General features: G+C 35.9%; 1 protein-coding gene across 2 annotated transcripts in view; it reads right to left on the bottom strand.

Annotated features, from left to right (window-relative positions):
• Positions 1-20,963, bottom strand: part of LOC118742968 (protein grainyhead) — a 305,196-nt gene that overhangs the window by 44,991 nt on the left and 239,242 nt on the right. For both annotated transcript variants that reach the window (XM_036475409.1, XM_036475410.1), the window contains one exon: positions 8,057-8,113. In XM_036475409.1, the coding sequence (XP_036331302.1) occupies positions 8,057-8,113 (57 nt within the window). The remainder of the gene's footprint in view (positions 1-8,056; positions 8,114-20,963) is intronic.

Below are 20,963 nucleotides of genomic sequence, written 5' to 3'. Positions count from 1 at the left end.
ACTCTTTTAGTTTAAAAAAATCCTGTTCATCCTTATGAGAAAAAAATTAAGTTTGCTAAATTTGGAGAATTTTTTTTATTTGGTACACATGTCGGCATTCTGCACTACACTGAATTTTTAAACAATTTTTTTTAAGTTACTCATATCCTTTAAATTCCAAAGCCCTTGTAAAAAATCCTGGCGCCTTCGTGAGTGTATTGATTGCTTCATGTGCTTTGAAATGTTTTCGTTTTTGTCGCACGGTGTTATTATACAAAAAGGAAATTGCTGCGTATTCTTGTGTTCTGTGTAGTTAGAATGTCACAGCGCGCCCACTTGTCGTTTGTTTGTCGCCACACTTAACTCTTTTCACGTCACGCCACGCCACGCCACGCTTAGCAGCAGTTGTTCCCGCCGATATTTTTTTCTGCTGAATATTTTTGTGGCAAATTTATATCATTTAATATAGATTTCTGTAAATTTTTTGTTGTTTTAAATTCAGCTTGTTTTCATTATTAACAAGCCATGTTGTAAAATTCGCATTTAATGTTGTTGTTTGTCGTTTTATTTTTTTCTTTTTTTTTTTTGAAGTTTAATTTTCATTAGTGACACTATATAGCGTTGCTGTTGTTTTTCGGTGTGTGTGTTGTTGTTGTTTGTAGTATTTGCTGTTGCTTGATATATGTGCACTTCATTTTACAGCCATTAATAATATTTCTTTGACATGCGAAATTGTTGTAGTTGTCATGGTTCGACATAGTAACAGCTGTATTGTCGTTGTTGCTGTTGCTGTTGCTTTTATTGCCTAGCATTTTGCACTCATTCTTGGTCAGCTTGTCATTTACAAGTTGATTTCTTTTCGCGCTTATTGCCTTGCTTTTGTTGTTGTTGTTTTTGTTGTCGTTGTTGTTTGTATTGCTAGTTAATAAAAATTCGAATTTCTGTCGTGCGCGTCTCTCGCGCCGACATGACAGATTGCATTTGTACGCCATGCATGCATGCAACCCATGTGGAAGAATTATAGCAGTGCAGCGACAACAGCAACAACAATAGCCAAAGTGTCTAAAACAACAACTAAATAGCATTACATGCTTGTAAGCGTAACATGAAAGCATTTGCTGCAGCCTCACACCTTGCAGCCGTCAAACCCTGGCGTACACTGGCAACGAACGGTGCGGTGCGCAAAGTGCTTGCAACCAAGTCATGGCCAATATGGGCAAAGTGTGGCAGGTTGCTTGATAATGGCTACAAAAAAAAATCAGCCATTGTTCATCAGCAACGGCCAAGCGCTGCATGTTGCACGCAGTGCTAGCAGCGCTGTGTACGCTATTTGTGTTGCAAGTGTGGCAAGTGTGGCAAGTGTTTGTGCTGAAAAATCTAAATTTTTATTTGCTGTTGCTGTTGCTGTTGCTGTTACAGCTCTTATGCGGCCACTTATTGACAGAAATGTAACGTGTCGTTGGCTTGTAACGCGCGTTCATTCGCATTGTCATTGCTGATAATATTGTGCATAGTGTTTTTGTTATTGGTGTTGTTGTCGCTGCTCTAACTTTGTTTGCTTCATTTTGCTCGCATAACGCATGTACATGCCACAAATCGTTTGCGCGCGCTGCAATCGAACGAGCGACAGCGTGCGCAAAAAAAGCAACGCTCATTCCAACGGTGTTTCATTTTTAGAAATGGTGCAGTGAAATGATGCTGCATGCGACATGCAGGATGTGTGTAGCACCACCAACAACAACAACAACAACAACCGTTGCAATAACAACAAATGTGGCAAGCATTGCTGCACGCACAAAAATCGAGCAATAAAAACAACTTGTCGCGCAATGAGAAATATTTATGTGGGCATTCCGTTGCAGCGCACATACACACGCAACCGGCATGTAGCAGCTTCAACTCACAACAACAACAACAGCAACGCTCAAATATGAACAACAATTTTCCATGTACAACGTACGTTGTTGTTGCTGCTGTTGTTGCCGCTCGATTTTCCTTTTGCAGCGCACTGGCGGCCACTGTGTCTGGCGCGCCGGATTAGCCAGTGCAGTGCGGCCATCGCCAGCCGCGATGGGCCAGTCAAGTCAACGTCAGCCGCTTAGCCAGTCGGCGGCCGTTAACGCAACCGCCTTTGAGCTTAGCCAGTTGTGGCGTGTGACCGCCAATGGGTCTGCTTTTTCTGCACACTCTGCACGTACATATACACGCAAAAAAAAAACCGTAAAACATATGTATGTTGGTTGTTGTTGGGCGTGCCATAGCATGGCTGGCTGGCTGTGCGTGTGCGTTTGTCGCAGACAGCGGAAATTGATTCGTACATTTCATTTTTTCCTTGCCAGCAAATGTTTTTTTTGCGTGCGTGCGTGTGTGTGTGTGTGTGTGTTGGTGTAGCGTCTGCGACAAGGCGATTAATTGTCGTGCAACACGCACTGCCACACTGCGCTGTTGTTTGTTGTTTGTTATTTGTAAGTGTAAGCCTTTTCGCCAGTAGCCAGCCAATGGTCAATTGCCGTTAGCGATAGACGGGTAGCTGTATAGGCATTTCGATTTAATTTTTCCAGCTGCATCAATGCGCCAGCCATTTGCAGTTCGATTGGTTTTTTTGTTGTTGATTGTTTTTTTTTACAGCGCAAAAAAATACCCACTACAATGTAAAAAATGCGTCTGGCTGCTGTGCCACGGCCAACTTTCTACGCATCTCTATGCATGAGCGCGACTTTCCCCAACGCAAATGATATACAATAAATTAAATTTAGTTTTCATGTTTAGTTTTTTTCCCCCTTTGTAGGCGACAATTTATGATGTGCATGAAAGCCGCAAAAGGTAGACTACTTGGAAATTTAATTAATTTCTAGGCATTTTTTTTTTTAGTTTTTCTTTATATGTACAGCGTTGTTTTAATTTAATTTATTAACTTTTTTGTTTTGCTTTATTATATTTTAGCATTCCTACTGCCAGGCCAGAGTGGTGTAACAAGCTTTATACTCCGTAATAAGCAGTTATCGGGCAATCCTTACCACAGAGATAAACTGTGGCAGCTATCGCTTACTATGTGGCAGAGAATTGTCGCAATTGGTTGGGACAGAGAAGAGTGAGTAGAGGTAAGGAACCTGCAAAGAAGGGTAGAGGTAGAGAATTTGCGAAGGGGGGACTTGCGCGTGGTTTCCTACGCCGATGACGTATATAAACTTACGCAAGGGCACCTGAGCTGGGTTGCAAACTGGCCGCAAAATTACCGACTAGGAGTGAAGCCTTGTAACAAAGATCATTAAAATATTAATACGCTAATATAAATTTTGTCTCCGTTCGCTTGGCGATTCTACAGAACCGATTTCAAAACCAAGAACACCATTTAAAAGGTAGGCAAGGTTTCAAAATTGGTTGAAAATTACGGCTAAAATTGTTGTTTGAAAATGTCCGTACTTGTGTTATAATTGTAGTTGCAACCTGTTCAATTTGAATAGATTTCGTATTTGTTTTATTTCGTATTTAAAATTAAACATTGTAATAAAGATGAATGTGATGATGAAGAAATAAATGACAAAAGGATTAAGTCAAAAAAAAGGGAAGGAAAAATTTAAGATAAAGACGAAAAAGAAAGCAATGAGAAATACATACAAATTAGGGCAACTAAAAGGGTAAGAAAATGTATTAAAATTTTTCGATAAGGATCGTAATAAATTCAGTCATAAAAAATGTAATTATCGTAAGTAATCAAGAAACCGAAATTTATCGAGTTCTTTGAACTTATCGAGTTATCGATATTAATTGATTTACTGAAATTTGTGGATTTATTGAATCGAAGTTTCTGGAATTCTCAAAATATATCGACTAACCGAATTTTCAATACTATATAAGCTTATCGAGTTATCATTGCTTATCGAATTTTATCGTATTACCAGAGTGTAACGTGTTATCGAAATTCCTAAATAGCTTTCGGAAAATATGGCACTATCAAAATTAACCGAGATATCGAAGTTTATAGAGGTATCCAAAGTTTATCGAGTTATTGAATTTCATCGATGCATACATTTTTGAGCTGTCGAAAATTATCGAGACTTCGAAACGCACAGTAATCAAAACTTATTGAAATTAGTCAAATAATAGAATTTTGTGGAGTTATCGGTCTTTAGTGTTTTTGAAGTTTATTGAATTATCGATATGTATAAAATTACTGAAATTTATCGAAAAACTGGAATGTACCGTCCTTCAAAGGCACGTCACGTTTTACTACCAAAGCAGGAGATTTTTTACCTTAGAGGTTAAACTCCTAGTATATATAAAATACCGAAAATTCAACCATCCTCATTGAGTTGCATTTCGCGTATGCTCTCTGAGAGAGTGAATTATCTGTGCTTGATCTCGGGCATCAAGCTATTCTCGGAGTCAATTATGGAGGAATGGATAAAGTAGCCGTCGCTATACTAATACATATTGTTGTAGAGCGTCCATTGATAAGTTCTGGGCAGGGGGCCCACTTTGGTAAATTGTTACCAAAATTGGTAGAAAAAATTTTGGTTGGTGAAAAGATAAATTTTTTTTTTTATATTTTGATAAACTTTTTTTTTTTAAGTATTTTGTTTGAAAAACAAATATAAATTTTCGTTGCCGCTTTATTGTTCAAGCTATCTTTAAATTATAAATTTCTTTCCAAAAGTGTAGTCTACTTTATTGCATTAAGTTTCGAAAGCTTTAAGGCAAACTTTTTATATATACACATATGTATGCATAGCGATAAAAAGCAAACATACATTTAGTGCTCCTTTCAATACTTATTTTACTAAAATATTAGCTGGCCTTTGTTACTAAAACTAAATTTCCATGGGCTTTACAACGTCATACCCAAAAAAGTTCAAAAAATTCATAGTAAAAATCTCTAAATTTAGACGAACATTTTTTCAGTTTTTCTAAATGTTATATATATTTAGCTTAAATCCTTGATTTTTAAGGGTTTGGTTAAAGCGCAAGCATATTCTTATATACACAAATAAAAAGTTCCTTAATAAAAAATTGTATTTTTTTTGAATAAGTAAAAAAATAGAACAAACAAGTTATTGGTAGTTATTCTCCAGATTTAGTAGATTGTTTTGAAGTGGAAGTAAGCTCATAAAAGACAGATAATGTAATCGCATGTATACCCCAATATCAAGGCGGTAATTAAGACCCTGGAGTTTTTGATGGGAAGCAAATTCGAAAATTGTGGAGTGCCTCGCATCACTTTCGACCCTATCAGACTGTTTCACTTTCAAGCTGATATGAGTGCCAGATCATAACGATTTTGCAATAAACTGCAGGACGGATGAAATGGTACGAAAGGGCATTATGGGAGCCTTGTCGCCGGGTGAAGAGAGAGGCTGGTGATAAAAAATGGGCAAATGGAGCTGGGCAAAAAGCTTGAAATGTGTGATGGTTAAGTCTTCATGGCCACGCTATTATCTGATTGGAGTCTATGCGATAAGTCCTCAAGTCCGATCTCTAACAGGATAGCTGAAGGAAAAGAGCTGGCATGAAATCATTTCAGCAACTGGCCTTCTTCGTCTGTTTACTCTTGTAGAGGTTACGGTATTAGATATTAGTTGATTCGATCCTTCTCTCATCTTTTCCATTCTAATTTTACCTCTCTTCTAATATTTAAAAGATACCACAAAGTACAGTGTTACGTCTGTCCCTATTACACCAGCCTACATTTTTCAGACCCTGAGGAAGTTGAAGTTTATGAGCTTGGCGATGTTTTGTGCGCCTTATTAACCCTTAAATGTTTGTAATATAATCTAAGGCTTCATTGTTTACATTAGGTATGTGCTTACTTTGGTCAATTGTTGCAATAGTGTCATAATACAAAAAGTCCATAGTAAAAATTACAAATTATATTCCAGTCAGCTATTATTCGTATTGTGTTTTCCATTGCGAATTTTAAATATCTGAGTTTAGTTAGCAAATATGTAGGGGATTTTGATAATGACTATTCGTCACCAAAATTCTCTAAGTGAAAAGTAGTGTAGCCTAAAAGTATGCAACATGGAAGAGTAACAGATGCAATGTGCCATCAGTAGCCTAAGCGACATGTATCCAAATAGATGTTGCATATTGTTAAGGGGGTCTGCTATACTTTTAGAGATACTTGGCGATCAAAATTAGCGGTATCGATTTGCAGAATCCCACTGAAGCTGCCGGATTCAAATTAGGTGGATTAAAATCCTTCGAAAAAACACAGGATGGCGGCCTTAGTCTTCAGTTTTGGAAAATTTTGCAGGCAGCCATACAATCTCGCTCAACATAACCTAAACTTGAATTTTATTTCACTTCTATATATTTTTTGAACTTTCCAACTATTTACTTGCGCCTTATCAAACTAAGCAATTACACTTTGTAGTGAAGCCGTTGCAAAGCCATTGGATAAGCCTATTAACTATGCTTCTATATTTTTGGCTTCTTCATCTTTTTTCGTAATTTTTCTTTATCGTTTTCGACTCTCATCCGCTGATATTGCAGGTGTTCAAAACACTACTCCAGCTTATTGTTTTCTTTTTAGTTCATTTTATACTGCATTACAGTGTTATATTTTATAAGCACACAAATGTCAGTTGGTCTTAAATGCTCCAAAATCACAATCATTTAAGAGCCTTTATATAGCATTGCACCAATTGCTTTTGAAATTGTTAAAAAAGGACCAACAATAAAAGTGTAATCTTCGTATCACCAAAAAAAAAATAAATACTTTACAAAATCTTTCAATTTCTTTTACCTAGCATTTTTTCATTATTCCTATTTATTTAGGTGGGAGTTTTTCTCTTTCATTAATGCACTTTTGCTTGCTGTTAAGGCTGTTATATGATATGTGAAATCTTTTCAGACCATTTAAGTAGTAACACCTTTTCATTTCAATATCTGACTGATTTACACTTTATTGGCTGCGATGCGTTGAGCTCTGGCCTGCACATAAATACACAAACATAACTACGAGTATTGTACACATGCACTTGTACACACACAAACACATAAATGATCCCTTCCTATCCTAATGATGTTTGCGCTGAACTGTCGTCGAACAAATTGACTGCGAGTCATTAATGATTGTGAAGGGATAAAGTGTTGGGTTAGGTGTGTGTAGTTTTTGGTACACGCAAGGAAGGGTAAGGGTAGCAAGCAGTGGAAATGCCTGCGATGTGTTAGAATTTCTAGGTTTTTTTTTTTTTTTGGGTATCACTTGGTATTGCTGAATGTAAGGGATTGGAGAAATTTGATTAATTGAAGTAATGGATACTTTATCGGAATGTGTAGCATAGGAGTAAATGGGTAGTGTTTGAATTACAAGGGCCAAAAGGACCTTGACTAATGTGCGTTATGTTCTTGTAAAACGATTATTGGACTGTGGAAATTTTAAATTATTATCTCATTTGTTGTCATGAACATTGAATAAAGTTTGTTTTCCACTTTGCGCGCAGTTTTTTGTTTGAAGAAGACACATTCATATTAGGATGGTACTTAAAAATATGAATATTATGAGACACCCCTTTATTTCGTTCTGCGTACAAAATAAAGACATCCAGGAAAATTTCAAAATGAAAATAAAATTTTATGGGCCGCGACCAGGGTTTAAAAAATTTTAATTTTTTTGAATTGCAAAAGTTCAACAAAGTCTTTACTTTGACCAGCGTATTTATATATTCAATAATATGTCAAATTTATCAGATTTTAATTTAGAAATTTTTGGAATATTTGCGATATAAAAAAAAACATTTTTTTTAAACCTCCTAGCGGCAATAAAAAATTTGTTTAAAATTTTGAAATTTTCGTAGATTTCTTTATTTCGTACCAGACTTCCCACAAGGGAAGAACGGAGGTCCAATTCAAACAGGAAGAGAAGCGAAAGACATGTTTACATGGATGGAGCAAAGCTCGAAATTAGGTACAGCCAGACCATCTTTCGATTTCTGCCTCCCAGATAATTTTATTATTTACACCAGTTAATCAGTCAGTCAAACACTTTCCAATATGCGTTAACCTAAGGCAACTTCTTATACTCTACACAAATACTTAAATACTTTAAATAACTTTCGTTAAGTTATCAACATACCTTAACTCCCTTTTGACTGCTAAAGTCCGTACTCAGGCATTGAACGGCGATGTTGATCTGTAAAGAGAGAAAATTAAATCAGAATTATTGATTCAAATGCAATTAAAAGAAGGAAAAGAATGCACAAGTGAATAGAAAAACAATTGATGCTGTGGAAAAATGTGAGCAAGAATGGCCAAAGAAATAAACATAGTAGTAGAAGTCTTAACGTATGTGGAAGTAATCTGTAGAAGAAAATGAAGTGCAGAAAAAACAGCAAAAACACCGAATTGATTCCTTTTATCGCATATATCGCATAAATCGTGTATTGTGTTGCGATGGGAAAGCGAATTCCTGGTTAATTGTTCAGCATTGCTGGGCGCATAGATATACACTAGGCAACGAATGAAAGTGTACATCTTTTTCTAATAAAATATTCACAATTATTTTCATGAACATTTTTTTGCATTAATTATTTATGAAAATATATATAAAACAAACCATATACATCAAAGTTTCACACTTTATATAAATTTCACAAAAACTCAAAAATTTTTCAATACAATTTTCAACTTTTTATTAAGAATTTCTAAAAAATTACCGAGTTTTTAGCCCATTCAATTTCAGTTTAACGAAGTGCAATTCAACCGGCAAAAACTGGCGTTAATTTTTGAGAATTTTTTTATTTTATTTTTTTTGGAGACTGTTTTTCCGTTTTTTTCATATAATTTACAGAAAGTGGGATTGTTTTTTTGAAAGTTCTTTGCTAACGGTCTCATGCATTTTATTTCATAAGAAATGCATGCCTATATGAAAAAAAGTTCAAAAGTCCGTCACCAAAGAAAACAATCTCAAGAATCATTAGACTAAAATAGAATGGGCTACAAAACTGCATAATCGAAAATTTTCTAGAAATCCTGAACAAAACATTCCAAATTTTGATGATATTTTTTTAAATTTTTATGAACTTTATATAAAGTGTGAAACTTTGATTTATATGGTTTATATTCTAGAATTAACTATTATTTCATAAGTAGTTACTGCCAAAAAAGTTTTATGAAAATAATTGTGAATATTATATTAGAACAAAGTGGACACCTTCAATTTGTCGCCTAGTGTACATAAGTATGCGCATACATATGTATAAGTACATCTGTATGTATGTACATATGTAGATAGCGAGTTAGCGAATAAATCACAACAACAAGAATAGCTTGTAGCAAACGGTAATGGAAAATAAAAATCTTGATGCATTTCGTTTGAGAGAAAAAAATTTGAATAATAAATAATGAGTGCTACAAAGTAACACGGTTATAGTAATGGTTATAAAATTAGGCGAGATATATTAGTAAGTAAAAATAAAAAGCAGAATATGCAGAAATATTTATAGATTTAAAAATTATGAAGGAGAAAAACTATTTGTTGGCTAGGATTTATGTGCTATAGTGGCAAGAACTATATACATATATTCCGGGCTATCACAGAATTCATCGTAGCTTAAATTTTCGTAAAATCTACGAAAGCGCCAACTGTCACAGAATCCGAATGGTTACGAACGTAAATTCGAAATTCGTAGAGAGCCTTCATTTAATCAGTTCTATCTATATCCGATATCTATGTACAATATATATATGTACATGCATTCATCTGCCAAGCGCTACTAAATGAATGAATATTTTTTTATTATAAGGCGAGGAATAATAGTTTAACATTTATTAGGAAATAAATCTAATTACTTTAATATCATAAAAAATTCATTAAAAAAATTCTCTTTCAAAAAATTTAATCTAAAGTAAAGAAAAAATTAAAAACAGAAACAAAAATTAAATAAAAAAAAGAAAAAAAATCTCCGCTGTCCGCTGTTGCTCACTCGGTCATCAAGACTGCTGGGGCAGCGCGAGCAAAATGGCAAACATAAATGTCTATTGTTTCCTTTGCTTCGAATCCGTATTCGAAGCTAGCAACGATATTTTCCAGTTCATTCGGATTCAGTGATAGCAATTCCTTCATATTCATAGTAGGCATTCGAATTCGTAGATCTTCTTCGATGGATACCGTGATAGCCCTGATTATTGGTGCTATCAAAATTATGCAAAGAGGAGACCTGATAAAAAATTATGGGTATTAGTGGCGGACCACTTCCACTCTACCACCTAACACCATACCTGTTGATATGATAGGTAAAACTGCTGCAACTTAAGCTGCAATTTGGTTGAAATTCAGTTTCGTATAGAAATTTCTCTAAGGACCTACCAAGCAGATAGGAGTTGAGGTAAAGCTACTGCATTCCTTTTGGTAGTAACGCAATTTCCACAGATGGTTCGAAGTTCAATGGGAGGAGTAGTTTTTTAGCAAAGCCCTACGCTCAGCTGCTCACATTGTTTGCTCTCTGCCAGGCTGGGGTTTGAGTTCCAATGGAGGTTGCAAATAAACTCCGAATCCAAGCAATCGGAAAAGATGATTTTCATTTCAGAGCCCGCAGTTCCATCGTAATTCAACTCGAAAATTGTGCTGGAATGTCGCCGAACTCTACGGTAGATGGCTAAACAGAGCAGTTTGAATCTCGTTTGCTTTCCCTGTTTCCAAATAAAAGATGGATTTATAGCACGAAATGCGGGAGGTCTAGGCAAACGTGGCTTAGATGAAATCGAGGCAAATAATGGCTTTCGATTTTCTCAAAATATTTGCGGTATATGTTTGGATACCAAGCCAAATTGACATCGCCGGAAACTGAATGACCGCCGAGTTGCGGTTCACTCCTGGATAGATGAGCGCATTGGCGAATGCTGGGAGAAACATGCGCGATAATAATATGCTTTTACACAGGATGAGTCAGGGATGATCACAGAAGTTTTTTATGCATGCAAACCCACAGGTCTCTTCTAGATGCTCTGCGAGGCCACTAATAGATCGGACCTCATGCGGGCTAAAAATCAATTTTTTACTTTAGCTGCTGCAGTTGCTTGAAGAGAATCATCCCAAAACCTTCTGCTAGTCTTCCCAGTTTTCGAGAGGTTAACTCATTAAACGCGAAAGCACAAGAGGAAATTTAGACGAACCAAATTTTGGAGAATACTAAACGAGAGGATATGTACAATAATCCATAATAAAAAGTTTCGACCTCTATCAAGGGGTGTTTGTACGACTTGAAACATATTCGTAACACTCGTGAATCTTTGTTATGTAATAAAAATTTTCATAACAAAAATATTAGTCCGCGAAATTCGGGCGTTCCATATATGTGAGACTAGCATTTAAAGAGTTAAGACTGTAGTATCTTGGCTGCTACTCTACACTCAATCTAGAGAAACTCCCGGAGTTTGGTAGTAGCCCGGAGATACCGACTTAACAAGAATATGATGATGATTTTGAAAAGCTATCGAAAGAGAGTACTTCTGCTAAATCGAGTGGTTTTATAGAAATTACTAAGCTATATTTTCACAGTCATAAACCTCTAAAAGAAGAAAATTTGTAATTAAAAATATGCAACATAAAACAGACCGGGGATATTACTAAGGAGACGTTGAATATTTTTTGAATTAAAAAAAAAATTTATAACTCAAAGAAATTTGACTGCATTTTATTGGCAGACACTGTACAGCTTACATACTTGATGCACTTGTGCTGGTTGCAGTTATCTCAATGCAGACAGAAGGCAATTGTGGTGGCGTCGTCGTAGCTCCTTGCAATGCAATACAATTCAATGGAAATGTGTTTGAAAATATTTGTGGTATGCCACTGCAACATACGCATAAACAGAAACAAAAACAACAACACAGACGCAGACAGCAACAACTATGTACTGCGGTATAAATAATCGAAAGGCAGAAGAAATAAAGAAGCCAAAGAGAAAATCGGGCGAAAATTAGCAAATAAAATAAAAGCTCTTCGCAAGCAAAGCAAAAGCAGAAAACAAATGGAAGCAACAACAACAAAAAGAACATATAATGCGCAAGAACATCGTTACAATAAGCCAATAACAACAGACTACTAAACCGAACAGCCATTCGTAATGACAAGCTGGCAGAAAAGCAAAAAATAATAAAAGCGTTGTAAAAAACAATGGCAACAATAACAACAGAAGACAAAAGGTAACGAGAAAAAACTAACAATGTTGCTGCCACGCCATTAGTTAGCAGCAGCAATGCCCAATAGCAATACATGTACATTGGGGTGGCGTACAATAAATAAAGTCGGAATTTTAATGCGCTCACCCCCTAGGATTGTTCTATGTATATCGGAAAAATATCTAACTCTATTTTTTTATTTTGAAATCAAAAAATATTTAGAGTAAGGGGATATATTTTATTTTTCCGGTATAGAACAATCCTAGAGGATGAGAGCATACAATTTCCGAGTTTACTTATTCACATTCGTTTTTGAACCACCCTAGTGTACATACATATGTACAACAGTGAGTATTTTATTGATATTTTGTTTTTTGCTTTTATGCAACTAGCGTTCTTATTGACATTGTTGCCGTTCTTGCCACTCGCATGCTTTGTTGTTGTTGTTGTTGTTGTTGTTGCTGCTGCGAACAACCAACCAGCGTTTAATGGGAATTAATTAGTTAAAGCGCGCCATATAAAGTGTGCGCACTGTTGAGGCGCGCTGCAGTTAGCGAAAAATGTTAAAGAAGAAGAGGAAGAGGAAGAGGAAGAGGGGCGGGTGGTAGTAGGAAAGCTAGCTGGAACACTACGTTGAAAGGGTGCATGTATGGATGGACGAATGACTGCAGCTTTGCATTTACAAGTCGGAGAGTAGAGGCAGCCAAGTGCTTTGCTTGCTAAGTTGCTACTAGTGTTGTTGTGCTTGTTGCTGTTATTGCTAATGTTTTTGTTTTAAAACCAATTGTATTCCAACATTTTTACGGTTGCAGCAACTAAGCAACGCCGGGAGTGTGCGCGGGTGCCCAACAAAGTTTAGCTTCGCAGCTTTTACGAAATGTGAAAGATGTTGCCATGTTGCCACTGATGCTGCTGCTGCAGTTGTTGTTGCTGTGACTGTTTATTTCTTCTGCTATACAGCGAGCGATAGATATTGCCAGTTGCAGCTGGTTGTTGTAAGGTGAAAAGATTTCGAATAAAGGCAAGGATTTGCACTTCTGCCTGCCTGAACCTTTATAGCTTTTGAAACCTTTTTCATTGCTTGTGCGAAAGAATGCTGATGTCATGATGACGAACTCAGCTTCAATGCGTAGATAAGTGTATATGCGTTTATAAGCGTGGAAAAGTCCTTACGTATGTATGTATGTATGTACGCATCTCTTATATGTATGCACGAGAAATGCAAACAAATAAAGATGCTGCTGTCCGTCCCACAAAAGGCAATTGTACTTGCATTACCAATCATATTAACAAAGTTCGCATGGTGGGATGAACAAACGATGTATTGGTAAAAGTCATAACGACGACAATAGACACGCGTAAGCTTTTTGCTTATTTCGTCACATCATTTGGAAAAATGAAAGGTATTTGCAGTATGCATTTTGCGACAACGTCCTCAGGCACAGTTGGCCGAAAGTAGATAAAAATATGTGTAAACAGATGCGTGAAAGTGATTATGGCGACTAAAAACTTTTAAGATATACCCAGTAATCTGTTTTTATTGCATTGTTCGACAGAGAGAGCTTTTACCGTTTACATGTCTGTATAAATTATATATAAAACTGAAAAAGTTCTGCGCCTGCACGTCTATGCAGTGGTGAAATATGTTTTCAAAACCATTTTGGTGCATGATTTTATTAGCAAACTTTTAGTTTGAAAAGCTCAAGAACTGGTGAAAGTTTTAAGCTCGCAACTTAAGCTTTTACCTCTTAAATATTGTAAAATTCTTCGGATAAAGCTATAAGTCTTGAAAGATTTACCACTCTTCACAAAATATGCATAAATGCAAAGTGTAAAAAAGCTGTGTAGTTGTGCCAAAGAAAAGCTTGTTTTTTATAATCAAAAGTACAAGAACTTAACAAAGCTTTTAAGTTCGCTATCAATGCTTTGCTTCATTAACACTACAAAATCGTAATTGTTAAGCAATATAAAATTTATATTTTTTGCGAACCAAGGCCATGCGATCGTAAGCTTTAATTCGAGCGCAAACTTTTGATAAATATTCCATTTGAGTGCTTGACGAAACTCAAGAGCACTCGACTCTGTTTTGCACTCTGACTTTCAGAAAAGTGTAAAGCTTTTCTTAACAAAAAAAAGTGAAAAGCTCTATGGTTAATAAATTGAAGAAATAATACATTAACAACAAATGGAAAAAATTTGCAGTTCCTAAGAGCCTACATGCCTTTATATAAAGAGGTTAAAGGCCAATTTCACAATGCGTAGTTAACTCAGAATCGGGAGTTAACTACAGAATTTTGTACTGAAAATCTCTAGTTAACTGTCGATTCTGAGTTAACTACGCATTGTGAAATTGGCCCTAAGAGCTTAAACTTTCTGCATCTTAAAATAACTGCGAAGGCTTTTAAAATATACTACATGCACATATATAAAAAAAAAATATTCGATATTCTTTCAAATTCAAGATCAGAAAAAGAACTTAAAGCTGCTAAAATAAAGACTTTAGACTCTAGTGGATGCTAGACTTTCACACGTTAATAGAAATTGTGTTTGGCTACGATTATTGTTGAAAAGCTGAGGGCATAGCAAAAGTTGCGCTGAAAGTCGTGTTACTAAAAAGTTTTGAGCTTTTGTGCAGTGTTTCAAAATCAACAGCTTTGAAACACATTACAAGCTTAAACAAATTCTGGTAGAGCACAGAGCTGTGATGGAGTTTTTTTTTTACTAGTTGCAGTTCAAAGCTTTTGAAAATCTTTAAGTTCGTCGAAGCTTAGAGCCCCTTGAAAGTTTATCGTTTTGTTGTAGAGTTTAAATGAAAGCCAGCGCAGAAAAATTACTTCCAATTCTGTAAAAAGAGTAAAGCTCGTAAAGCTCTTCAAGTCTTTACGTTTTGAACTTCTTTTTGCTACGAAAGATCGCTGAAGGTAAAATCAGAGAAAATACTTTTACAGTTTTTGCAAATCGTACAACTTTGTGTTTTTCTTTCAAAAGCTTACAGAAGATAAACTCAAATAAATGGCTTTTAAAGCTTTCGAAAATTGTAAAGCTCTTTACATTTCAGCCTTTTGAAAGCTTTTCTTTCTTATTCCAAAGATTTTCGAAAGTCAACATAGATATACTTATATATAATAAAAGCTTGTCAAAATCATAAGCACTTAGAATCCTAAACTTTTGAAAGCTTTTTGGAAAGAATCAGGTAAACTTTTACGATTGACAAATGCTCATAAGTAAAAGAGCCATTGGAAATGCTCGCCTAATCTATTTAAATTAAGAGATTCAGGAGTAGTTTGAGGTGCAGTCCCTATACCTCGCGCCTCACTGTTCCGAATCTTCGCAAAGTCTAGTCAATAACATATTTCTATTGAACGCATGTCCGCCTATTGATTGCTGCTGTCCGTACGTTCATTCGCGAGATTGTTTTTGCTGACTACATTTGGCATTGGAAAGCATTGCGTTCGGGGGTTTATTGACCAATTTGGTGGCAGTGGCACCGCTACAATTGCCGTTTAACGTTTATCGGACCGCAAGTGGCAAGTCAATGCACCAGCGCTAGTAGTAGTAGCAGCAGCAGCAGCAGCAGCCAGTAGCTGGAGATACTAAGCAGACAGATGAATACCAGTAAGGCTACAAATGTACACACACCAAAGCAAGCTGTGTGGTGCTGTGTGGTGCGGCGTTGCAGCGGTCTGACTGCAACAAAGTGGCATGCGCATGCATGCGCTCATGTTTCGTCGATTATTTGAAATTAATTTGTGCGATTGTGGCATGCTTTGCCACCGGCATATTTACACATTTACCGCATGCGAGCGTACGTGCAACATTTGCTGTGCTGCCGTTTTTGGCCATGGCAGCCATATAGTTGCCGCAAAATGGCAATGCGATGAAATTGCAAAACAAAGTCAATAAATGCGGACATACTGCGGAACCAACCCGCCGCCGCCGCCGCCGCCACCGTCGCTATGCCAGCATAGAAATTTTTATGTTCATCAACGCGCGCATGTGCATATGCCATTGTGTGAAATTTCTCTCTGTGCCTTTCACTTGCCAGTTGCAACGTGGCAGCGCGCTGGTAATGTTCTTGCAACATATATCCATATATATGTGTGTATATGTAGTCATATGAATTGAATGCGCGCGCGCGTACACAAAAGGCAACGCTGCGCTGTGGGTACACACCTTCTTTGCTTTTTTGTTATTTCTAATATTTTTTCTTCATTTTTTTTTTTCTATTTGAGTTGTAGCTTGTGATCTGCCGGCTGATTGCTTGATCGCTGGAACGATTGAACGATTGAACGTCGAATCGTTGCTAGGTTTGCGCAAATCGTTTTAATCAATTGGCCACCGCTGTGCTTCAAGCGTACTAACTACATATGTATGTATGTATTGAAATATGTTTTAGCCGCTTTTGGTTGCTTGCTGCCTTTATCGCTGATGGGATTGACCGAGCCTAACGCGGTTGTGGCAGCGGTATTCGTTGAGGTCACTCATTTGTTGCCATCGCACATATGCATGTAAGCTACACACACACACACTGGCACAGAGAGAGTGTTTAGAGCAGCAGGTGGTTACATGGCTGTCACATAATTTTCTATGCTTTGTGGTTGCACTGCAGGCGCTCATTGTGATAAGTCGCTGGCTGTGCTGGTGGATTTAAGAATAAGCGGTGGGGGCATAAGTATTTATCAAATGATTTGTTGGCTTTTGGAAAGATTTTCATTTAAAGGCGGTGATGTGTTCAACTATCATTGAAATCTTTGCTAATAATGTATTTGTTTTGAAGAAAATTTATTATAAAGAAACTTGAATTGTAAAAAGGCGTGAGTACCAGGCACTCATGAAATTTGATGTTGAAATATCTGTGCCCCGAACTAGTCCCGAAATCGTACTGAACTAGGCCTGAAATGGGCCCGGAAAATTTCTGAACTAATCCCAAACTGGTCTCGAAGTAGTCCCGAAATTATCCTGAAAAAATGTAGCTCCGAAAAAGTCTTGAACTAGACCCGAATTGGGCCTGAAAAAGTCACGAACTATATAAACGAGCAGTGTTGCTGGAACAGCTAATTCTAGTCTACTAAAATTTTGTCCATACCGGGAGCAAAGATGTTTACACTTCAAAAAAACTAAATGAAAATAATTTTAGTATTTTTAAAAATTTCCACCTTGCATGGAAATGCCTAAAACTATGCAACGAAAAGTCGGAAAGGATTATATATGCGTTGTGGAATTCCCTTAGTAAATACTAAGTATACGCTCTTGCAACGCCAATAAATACAGGCGATTTCTAATGAAAAATTACAGATTTTCTGCTGGGTTAACGCAAATTTTACCCATGCCGAGATCGAAGATGTTTGCGAATAAAAATAGATTTCAAAAATAATACCCCTTTCACTTGATAAACTGCCGATAAACGTGATAAAATTAAAAATTCCATACAAATGTGTAGCCGGCAGTTTGTGACGTTAGGTGAATACCCCTATTAAGTTATAGTAAGTTAAAAATATTTTTTGTAAGAAAAGTAAGTAGATAACCTCCAAATGTAACCCGTTTAAACTAAGTAAGTTTTCTTCTGCCAGACCAACAAGGTAATGCTTGCGCCTAGAAGCCTAATTCTTGTCCTACAGTGAGCTGGAAGTCCTCATATTTATGAGATCTTTTTTAATTACAATTTTTTTGATACCTGGATTTTATTGTTTGAAAAAGCAAATTTTTTTTTTTTTGTTTTTAAATGGCTTTAATTTTTTATTAACTTATTTTGTGTATTTTTTATTGTAATTTATATTTGTAATAGGCACCTGCCTTGAGCTTCATAGGTGCATTCGTCTTTTTTTCTGTTCTTGCTTTAGTGAATACGATAAATGAGATAAATCAATTTAATTCAAAACCCTGATTCACTGAAATGATTCACTTTTCAAATAAATTGTTAATAGGACTGAATATAAAAAAAAACATTCTGAATGCCATAGTTATACAACAAAACTCACTTCAGTTCATTGCTTTTGGTATTAATTTTTTGAAAGTTTTTTCGAACTATTTTTTTTTTTTTTTGGAAAAAGCATCGACACTTCTCCCACATATCCACAATTCACCTCCCTCCCGCTCTACACAGCGACATTCCTCTAGTACTTGTACAACGTTTCTTGTTCACTCACTTATCAACGCGAAAGCATCTCAGCATCTCGCTGCAACAGCACATAGCGAGATCCAATCGCCGAGCCTCGAATTGCATCGAACACAGCAATGCTTTGTGGCAGCAGGTGAAATGGAATTTCCTAATGCATATTTACGAGGCGCATGCGCAAGCAAACATACATACATACATACATACACCGATGTGTTACGATGTACAAAAATTTGTGTGTTGCAGCAAACTGAAAAAAAATATATATTCAACTAACTACATAGTACGGGTATGTAGTATGGCATCGTTCATTCGATATGAAAATTTATGCATTCTGATTGCTATTCGAAATTCTATTGCATTGATAAATTATGAACGAGTGTGTGTCCAGCAGCAGCAACAATGCGCAGTTGGAGGAGTGAAAACGTTTACATACATGCATGCATACCAATCTATGGAGATTTGAATATGAATATGCAAAGTAGATTTATGTAGAGTGCGCGGTGATCACTTAGATTAGAATATGGAGAAAAACTGTAGTCGACTAAATAAAAAAAAAAAAACCGCTACATATAAAAAGTAGAAAAAAAATTTCAAACGCGTATTGTAAATCACAGCTGCTCGGCATGCAAACAGGTCAACAACATGGCAATGTAGATCGATTGCGTGCGAGCGTCTCACCTGCAACACTTGCAACGCCAGACTTGCTGCTTTGCCTGGCTACTGCCACGACTGAGCTGAGCCTAGGTTTTTTTTTTTGTTTCAACTTTACAAATTCTTTTCGCACTTTAAGTTACACTTGCAAATTGCACACTTGCAATCTATAAGCGAGCAAAAGCATTACAATTTTTTTATTCTTTCGTTTTAACTTAATTCTTGCTCTGCCAGCCACCCGCCAAAGGCCTGCTTCAGTTAGATTGGAGCTTTCAATCGGCATACAGAGATTAGATAATGACCTCATTCTGCCGCCAGCCGCTGACATGACGAATGAACTAATGTAACTATTAGGCGCTTATCTTTGTGGATACATACTTACATATACTACATACTGATATAGTATACATACATATGTATGTACGCATGAATTTAGCCGTGGGTATTCAATTATGCACTTATAGTTGTGTGTGTATGTTAGCGCTACTTGAACCAATTTATGCTGGCAAATCAATTTGTTTACTAGCCGCGTGCGTGCATTTTATTAATATCTACTTTACTGCCACACCGAATCTAATCAATAAGCAACATGAGTAAGACATTGCAGAAAGTAGAAAAATCGTTAGCAAAATATGTATTTACCTATGTACATATATGTGTGTGTGTGGCTTAGTATGCGCGCTGTATAATGTCAATAAATTATTTAATTATTATTTGGCGTAACAATGTTGCCCACTTAAATTGCATTGATTATATATTCAGCGCAAAAGCGGCAATTGCTTGCATTGTAATAACATAAATGTTTTTCATTTAAATATGGCGCAAGTAAGAGTGATTTCAATTAAAACATTTATGCAATACTATTTATTAAAAAAAAAATTAATACATGTGTTTTTAAATAAAGAATTACCGAAACGAAAGCACCTACTACACCGTGTGACAGTAAATTTTATACAAAAAAAAAAAAAAAATCAATATATACGCGATTTTTTAAGGACTCAGAAATTTGAAAAATTGGTTTATTTCAAAAAATTATTTAAAAAATTCAGTGCAATCGAAAAAAAGAGCAGGGCTATCAAATTGAAGAGAAAATTTTGTAGAATAATAGAAGAGAATTTTTTGGTGCGTTAGGGCGAGTAGGTAACGAAAATATTAATTTAAAATTTAACCTTGAATAACCTCGAAATTCTGATTTTTTTTTAATTATATGATAAGGTAATATACACTCGACCACATCCTCGAATTTCGTCCCTCTAACTTTATAAGTAAAAAAAAAAAATAATAATTAATTAAAAAAGCATTTTCAATACGTATTCGTCATTGTGAACCAAAAAGTTTTATTTTGTTATAATTCATTCATTTGGTATCCATATTGTTACACTACGTTTCACGGAATTTTTGGAAAAAAATCATAAATTTGAAATTATAAAGTACCGTAAAAAAAATCCCGACATAATTTTTATTTAATTATGCACGTTAAGAAGGACGTACATTAGGGTGGTCCCAAAATGCATGTGAAAAAGTGAAGTTGGAATTTCAATGCCGGGAAAAATCCCTGAAAATGCAATGGGGGACCCATAAAAAATCGCTGGTAATCACAAATGGTTATATAAAAATTGGTTATTATTGATGGAAGGTTTTTGAAAAGAACCAAAGTTTTCGATCAAAAAATATGAATTTTCAAGATTTCTGCAAAAAGTTATGTACCGTACTAGAAAACAAAAGTTCGCCGTACAACTTGCGTCTAAAGTATTTTTGCAAGGTAATATCGAGGAATTTCTTTTTTTTGCCAAACGACATTTTGTTTTTGAGAATATTGATACCAAATTCAGTACCAGCGTCATAAAAAACTTTCACATATCAAACTTCACGAAAATCGAAGCATTTTTAAAGTTTGAGTCTGCCATATTGGTTCCGCAATTCTGTTTTTTTTTTATCGAAAATTCAGACTTTTTTCTTATAAATAGACTTAGTATTTTGTATCAAATTCAAAATCAACGACATCAAAAATAAGTATCCTGGTCCAGAGTGCGTTTCCAAAATCACACAAAAAATGCTACCGAAGCAATTTTTTTCTAAGCGCTGGCAGGTT

The sequence above is a fragment of the Rhagoletis pomonella genome, unplaced genomic scaffold, assembly GCF_013731165.1.
Source record: "Rhagoletis pomonella isolate Grant_MI unplaced genomic scaffold, Rhpom_1.0 Rhpom_scaffold_00007, whole genome shotgun sequence".
Classification (NCBI taxonomy): Eukaryota; Metazoa; Arthropoda; class Insecta; order Diptera; family Tephritidae; genus Rhagoletis; species Rhagoletis pomonella.
Note: the sequence above shows the minus strand (reverse complement) of the source record. Positions and strands in the feature narration are given on the sequence as shown.